Source organism: Chrysochloris asiatica, unplaced genomic scaffold, assembly GCF_000296735.1.
Source record: "Chrysochloris asiatica unplaced genomic scaffold, ChrAsi1.0 scaffold00051, whole genome shotgun sequence".
NCBI lineage: Eukaryota > Metazoa > Chordata > Mammalia > Afrosoricida > Chrysochloridae > Chrysochloris > Chrysochloris asiatica.
In genome coordinates, this window is record NW_006408569.1 from 7036205 (window position 1) to 7043808 (window position 7604).

Below are 7604 nucleotides of genomic sequence, written 5' to 3' on the forward strand. Positions count from 1 at the left end.
TCTGGTCTAGTTCTTGGACCCCCCCCCCCCACCTGGAGATTGTCGAAAACCCTCAGCCCTACAGATAGCCCCTGACCAGAGCTGGGAAGAAGGTGGGAGTAAAGCAACGTAGCACTTTTAGTGTACAGAGAAGTGGGCCAGTCTCACACGTGCTGATTACCATCCCCACGAGGAGTTCCATGTCGGGACGTTCAAAGACTCCAAGTTGGCAGCCTACTAGTAAGCACGGCTAGGAGAGGCATTTCCCTGTCTTTGTGTCACTACCTTGAGCCAGCACCACCTGCCTCTCCTAGGGTCACTTTCTGGCCAAGTGGAGTTGACAAAATTCTCCTGATCTCAGTCTTCCATGAACTCCATGAACGTCCATGAACTCACCAGACCCTCAGCTATCTGGCATCAATAATAACTCTTACTGCCCTAATTCCCAATAGGAAAGAGTTCCCACCAGTATTTTGCAAGATATGTACCTTATTTTTCCCAAAGAACCCCCAGAAGATGGAAGAGTCGCCTCTCTCCTTAGACAAGTCACAAAGTCAGTGCCTACGCCCATACCCAGAGTCTGGATGTTACACTCCTCAGATTTCGCAGTAACAGGCAAGACTGAGTTGACTCAGGGTGGTCTCAGTGAAAGCAACTTGGGAGGAAGCCAATTTTATCAGGCAGTTTTGCAGTCTGAGGCTGGTGGCTTGTTTACCAGCCAACACAGATTTAAAAAAAGAAAAAAAAGATTTTATTAAAGGCTGCTCCCCCGAGCTTGAACATATGAAAAGCTCAGAGGGTTGTCTCAGGTGGGAGAGCTAAGGTGCTTGGTTGGTCCCATTGTCCACAGTCCGTTTACACAGCACTGGACAAGGTGGCTGTGGGGGCCCTGTGGACCCTGGAAATCATCTTCTTGCAGGAGTTGGCTAGAGAGCCCAGAATTGACTCTGCTGAGGGAGGGGGCTGCCTCTGCCCATGGGACTTCATGAGACCAGAGAGGAAGCCTTAATACCCCTCCGGAGAGGCCAGCGTGAACCTCTGTTGTTGTTTACTCGGGTGCAAGTGTTGCTCTCTCTGGAGGTGGGTTTCCACGTAGGAGTGGGCTCCATGGACGCCCGGAATTTGTCCTGACTATTGGTGCTGTGGGTTAATGGGCCAGACTGCAAAGCCGTTTGAACTGCAAGGTTGATGGTTCAAGCTCACCAGCTGCTCCTCGGAAACCCTATACAGGGTCGCTATGGGTCAGAATTGACTAGTCTTCTCCTGAGGCCTCCACCCAACCTTGATGGCACTTAACACCAACAACATCATCCCAGAATAAAGGGAAAGGGCTAGAAGGAAGCAGGAACTGCCAAATGAAAATACTCTCACTCTTGAAATACTTTAAATCTTTCCATTTGGATTGTGATTCTCTCCCATTGATGGGCTGTTCTCTTCAATAGTCCCTACAGTTTTGCCATTGAATTTGATCTATGACAAGAAAAAAGGACTTCCACCACCCAGTGCAGACCAATGAAAGGCCAATGTTAGGGAGCCATGAAGACACCATTGTAATAAGAATGCAGAACGTCCAGAGCCACACAGACACGGGTAACTTGCTGTGGACAACACCCAAACAGCCACCACCTAACCCAGACTTCCTTCAGTGACAGGACTGGCGGGGTGGAGTGCGAATGAGTGAGGCACGATGGGTGGCCTAAAGTGCTCCAGGTGAGTGACAGCACGTTGTTGTGCTCGTGAGCCTAGAGTAGGGACATTTCAAAGCCTAGACCTAGGCTGCTAAGGACAATGACAGCAACAAACACATCCCTAGGTCAAAGAGTGTAGATACAGATCTCTCTGCCTTCTAAGGAGAAAACACAAAAACACCAAAATAGGGTAACTTTGGCTTGGCAATAGAAGTCTAAAAGTATTCTGCTGTGGAGGGTGTGGTAAGAGGAGGACTTAGGAAACCTGCTTCTTTTTGCATCATAGACAAAACGTGTTTATGCCAACAACCCGGAACCTCTGCAATAGAGCTTTTGTGTGGCATGACTTTTCAGACCATTCAGAAACACCTGGAACCCAAGTTCTTTCACCTCTGAAATCCTGGCGAACTTGAAGAGGAAGAGAATTAGTCTTCATCGGTCCCCAGCAGGAAAACCAGAAGGAACTGGATAGCGCGCTGGCGGTCAGTTGGAGTCTGTCTTGCCAGGAGGTTGGGTGGAGGCCTCAGGAGAAGACTAGTGAAGAGGGTAGCTTGAGGGCGAGAGAAAGAAAAGGGAAAAACCCTTCATCAGACAACATCCTAGAGCTGGGGGCTTGGGGGTCAGGTGATGAGGATAGGAGGAGGGAAACAATTACGTTCTGTGAAGTTCCTGGGTGGTATACACAGTTAATGTGCTTGCTGCTAACCAAAAGGTTGGGGCTTGGAGTCCACCCAGAGAAAGGCCTGGGATCTGCATCTGAAAAAGCAGCCACTCAAAATCCCATGGGGTGTCAAGTTCTACTCTGATATAGCAAGTCACCGGGAGTTGGCGCCCACACGACAGCAACGGGTACATTATGTAGGTTATGCACTGGACGCACTGTACACAGGCTAACAGCCGTCACCAAGGAGCACCCTTACCGATCATGTTGGCACTGACATTGTTGTACTCAGAGAATTTTAAGAGTTCTCGAAGGAAAGCCATCAAGTAGCGGAAAACATTTCTATGGCATCTTGGAAGCTGTGAAATCACCTGTTTGAAGAAAAAGTGGTGGGAAGTGGGAAAAGGGAAGAGAGGAGTCAGATGAACACAGCGCTTCCATGAAATCAGCTGACCCTTGAATGGTTAAAGAGTTCTGTGTGTGTCAGATCCCCCATCGTCTACCCCACCTGCCAAACGATCACCCCCAAGTCTGAATGGTCCCATTCAGCCACTCATCAAGTCCTGCAGTCAGTCATCACTCATTGGCACGCACACCCTGCCTCACAAGTAGGGCTGTGTCAATAGGCCCTTTTCAAATGGAATGGTTTTCTCTACAACGTCACATTCTGAGTCCGAGGCATTCTCACTGTACGTCAACGTGACTTCAGGCAGATTAGAAACGGAGACCAAAAAGGAACAAGAGCAGCAAGACTCTCGAGTGCTACCAGCCATCCTGGTAATGGCAGTCAGAATCCCATGGCCAGCCAGCGGCACCAGTCTTACCTAGGCACCAGGGTAAATGGAGCGGCCACCTGGGAATAGGTAGCAAAGCTAATAGCAAACAGTTGCTGAACCTCAGATGGAAGGGTCTCAACTCTCAGCACTGGTGTCCAGTCCTGACAATAGATCCAGACCCATCCCACCACCTAGCTGGCAGCGTAGTTGGCTTTTGTAAACATAATGATTCCTACCAGAGACAGCATCAAATGGGAGGGAGGCTGAATAAAACCCACCTGCCGGCAGATCCGGGGATCATGGGCAGAGTCGAGGCATCGCTGATAGAGCTCGTAACAGATGACTGGCTCCGGGAGAGCTTCCAGGAAAATGAGCAGTGCTTCCGCCACGGAATGGTTACTACCAGCTGGGCCAGCGGGAGTCAGGGGAAAAGGTGGCAGTGACGAAGCTCCCTTCCTCCCACTCCCTCAGGGCACACTGATGCCACCTGCGCTCTGATATTTGACTGGCCCAGGCACCTGCAGCTGAGCTGGGGCACACTGGATCAGAGACTCTTAGGAGGTTTGGCCCAGTTTCAGAATCAGCAGAGTACAAGGGGGCTTTCAAAAACCCATAGAAAAATCCCCTTATCGCTGAGTTCCATTTCTCCCATGAACTTTTGGAAGCCCCCTCGTCTAGTCTAGAGTGATCATTCTCCATCCTTGGTCCTGTCCTAGTGGTAGTGCAGGTGGTGGCAGGAGGGACCAGGCCCTGGAGGGAGGAGAGCAGCAATGCTGTGGGTCATGTGTTCCACTCCTATTAAAAGACTCCGGTACCTCTTCTGGATCGCTTTCACTAAGAGCCTGATGCTGAGAGAAGTTAAAGCCCCAGAAAGGAACTGAGAACAGCCATAGAGTTGATAGTTACCTTGTAATAAGAATGACCGAACAAAGAAAATAAAGAGAAGGAATATCGAATGTTAAGTGGGCAGAAGTGTTTGCACAAGTACTCATTGAACTTCCTGAGCCTTTGTCGGGAAGGATACGGATTGTCTCTGGAATGCTGGTATCCAGACAATCGATGATCTGCTGTAACTCCTCCTGCATTCCAGGGGTTTGGAACAGGTCCTCCTATCAAAGAAGTCAAAAGGAAGCAAACAAGTAACGCTCAAAGTTCTGAAGATCACCCTAAAGTCTGTAGAGCAACAAGGAAGTACACAGGAAGGGTGGTATGCATATTAATAATTAGGAATGTTGTTGTTGTTATGTGCCGTGGAGTCGGTTCCGACTCATAGCACCCTGTACAGGGTTTCCGAGGCTGTAAATCTTTACGGGAACAGAACGCCTCATCTTTCTCCCACCGAACAGCTGGTAGTTTCAAGCTGTTGACCTTGCGGTTCGCAGCCCAACTTGTAACCACTACGCTACCAGAGCTCTGGAGGGGTCAAAAACAGTGCCTTTACCCTGTATCATTTCTATAACCTGTACAAAATTTGAGTTCAAATAAAATCTGCTTCAAGGGTTTTAGCCTCAAGCAGTTCCGACAGGGGAAGTGATCACCCTAGCCCTAGCCTCTCCACGAGAACCAGAAAGCATCCCTGACTCAGGCACAGAACTCTCTCAGGCCTCACCACTTCACATTGTGAGATCGTAGGTGACTCACTGAGCTTGCTCACTTCCACGTGCACACACATCAATAGGTCATCTGACAGCGCTGTTCTGGGCAGTAGCTCAGTGGTCCGGATACTCACATATCTGCTAAACCTGTAGGGAAGGCCTCTGCTCGCTTACCTGGTGGCAGGCATATCTGAATAAGTGATCGACTAGAAGCCAGATCTCTTTGGGGACTTGAAGGGGTCTCTCACTGGCACCATCTTCCAATGGAACCATCTGCAGAAGAGATTTCTCCTAACAGACAAAAAAGAACGATTATCAAATATGTTTCAGAACAAAGTCTTGTGTGTGTAACTTAATCTTCAAATGCTGCTTCATGTAGGTACAATTTGATCTTCATCTCAAGAATTTCCTTTTTCCTCACTTGGGGGCAGCCCTAGTCAGCAGATACTCCACACTGATTTCCATGGTAAAAGGATCTCCTTCCTATAATGCTTGGTTTCTCATGACGCAATCTGTGCTAGACATTCAGAGGTGACGGCGAGAACCGGTACTCTAGTGAGAGTATGGCCCACACCTCCCTAGGGACCAGGAAACACAATGGTCAACACACCAGTGTCTACACTTAGTTTTACTGACTTTGACTTCATTCAGGATCTCACCCTAAACTATTTCCCTTCTTGATTTAAATGCGGTTCTTTTGGCTAAAGACAACTCTCCATATTAGATCCATTGGGGTAGTTCAGGTTCAATAGAAGTTCCAAATTTAAGCTACTAAAACTCTCACACTGTAAGAATCAAAAATAATGAACTGAATAAAGCACGCCACGTCTAGGGCCTGAATTCATATTAATAGCTCAGCAAAAATTCCTAAGGCCTCTCAACCCTGTCCACCCATCTTTCCACTTTCTGTTAGGTTCTTATGAAAAAAGACTAAGAGAAAAGCCACAAGTGGCACAAAGCCGAACAATCACTAAAGTTGAATTTGTAAAGGACTGGGGAGAAAACACAATTGTTTATCCACTGCTAAACCCACTGCCAGCGACTCCAGTCCAACTCCTAGTGACCCCTATAGGACAGAGTGGAACTGGTCATAGGGATTGTAAGGAAGCAGATAGCCACATCATTTCTCATGAGCAGCTCCTGGGGTCACACTGCTGAGCTTTGGGTTAGCAGCCAAGTGCTTTAACCACTGCACTACCAGAGATCCTTCATGCTTACGGAGTCTAAAATAAACAAGGTGTTTGAAACAAGTTAAAAGGCAGCCGTCAGAAAAACCCTCGTGGAGAAAACTATGAACATTTTTTGTATCTTCCACCCACCCCCCTCACTCCCGTCCAGCTTAAAATCCTGTATTATGAAGGGGCTTCCAAAAGTTCATGAAAGAATTCCAGTTATCATTTAGTTCCATCTTCCCACGAACTTTCGGAAGCCCCCTCATATGTATGCTCAAATCCAGGCAATCCCTGCACACCACTGGACAATCGGTCAATTCCATCTGAAAGTCCCACCCACATAGCTTTTTGTAAAAGAACATCAGCATTTCATTAATGTAGCCTATAGCAAAACCAGGGTTTCTTGTGATCACTGTGTTCTTCAAGTGGCACCGATGACCTCTGATACCCTGTGGTACTTTTTTGAAGGGAAAAAGAAGGAAACGGTAGCATGCAAGCTGGCTACCTAGTAAAATCTTTGAAATTCGTGTTGCTTCCTTCCTTTCTTTCCCCTGAGATTCAATCACCTGATATTCATCTTCCCTATTAGTGGTTCATCTGCTCGCTTCTCACTGGATGCAAACATTAAGCCCAGGCATCCACATGATGTTTGAGCACCAACACTGTCCTCTGTGCACCCAGTAACTTTCTGGATCCAAGTACAACATCTCAGGCTGATGCCTCCAAACCTACCGCCTAGAAATTATTCAGCACTGATTCAGGTCCTCTGACCAAATCTGACTAAAGCATGAAGACAATACAAGGCACAGTCCAAGATGAAGCGAGAACACGGCCTGCTATTAACAGGAAGGGCTGGGAAACAGAGTTGTCTCAAATCAGTGGTTTAGAAAGGTTAATGAAATGTCAGTAGGTTAGCTGGCCCAGCCACTCTCCATCTGTAATTTCACGTGTGGGAATAGGAAATAGCATACTTGTGTCTCTGAAGTCTAGAGAAAGATCATGCACATGAGAGAAGGCTTTTAAAAGAAAGGGTGTTTTTTTCCCACAGAATAAACCTGAACTCTAATTTTCAAAGGGAAACCAGGGGCACTTTGTCTTTGTCTTCTCTTGACAAAACACATTCCGCATCTGATACGCTCACACTTTGCAAGTGTAGTGCTAATAATAAGTAAGGCCCAAAGACAGTGCACCATCCCCTTCACCGAATGGGGAGGTCACAGTAGATACTGTAAGAACATGCTTTAAGACTTTCTTGTCAGGCCCATATTTGTCTGCTGGATAGTCCTGGGTGGAGGCAGGGAGCTCTCTTCCAGGCCGCCAATGGTGAGGCCATGAGACCATGCGTGAGGCACCTCACCAGGCAGGCTGAGTCCAGGCTCCAATACCGTTCACCACACATGCCAACTATCAGGAGTGGTAGGACTTTAGCACGCTTCTCAAGCTCCCTGGGCCTCAGGTGCCCAGTCTATCACAATGGGGAAGTTATCTTGGCCTGTCTGAAGGCAGAGAGCTGGACCAGCCCTGTTCAGCTCCACAATCTTATTCTGTGCCCTCTTTCTCAACCGTTTCTGTGTGTTCTCTAATCTGTCACTATGGTTACTAATTACAAGGCACTCTTCATGCTACAGACAGCTACTTCTGAGTTGACCATCATTGGAAATGGGGGACAGCTAAGCAGTACCCCCCGCCATTTCATGAGCTTGATCCATGCAGGAAACGTCTTTCCTATACTC

General features: G+C 47.8%; 1 protein-coding gene across 2 annotated transcripts in view; it reads right to left on the reverse strand.

The window, feature by feature from the left end:
* Nucleotides 1-2092: 2092 nt before the first annotated feature.
* OCRL (oculocerebrorenal syndrome of Lowe) overlaps nt 2093-7604 on the reverse strand; it is a 61107-nt gene continuing 55595 nt past the window's right edge. For both annotated transcript variants that reach the window (XM_006862838.1, XM_006862837.1), the window contains 5 exons: nt 4874-4990; nt 4129-4213; nt 3383-3510; nt 2588-2699; nt 2093-2217 (listed from right to left, as the gene is read on the reverse strand). In XM_006862838.1, the coding sequence (XP_006862900.1) occupies nt 2093-2217; nt 2588-2699; nt 3383-3510; nt 4129-4213; nt 4874-4990 (567 nt within the window). The remainder of the gene's footprint in view (nt 2218-2587; nt 2700-3382; nt 3511-4128; nt 4214-4873; nt 4991-7604) is intronic.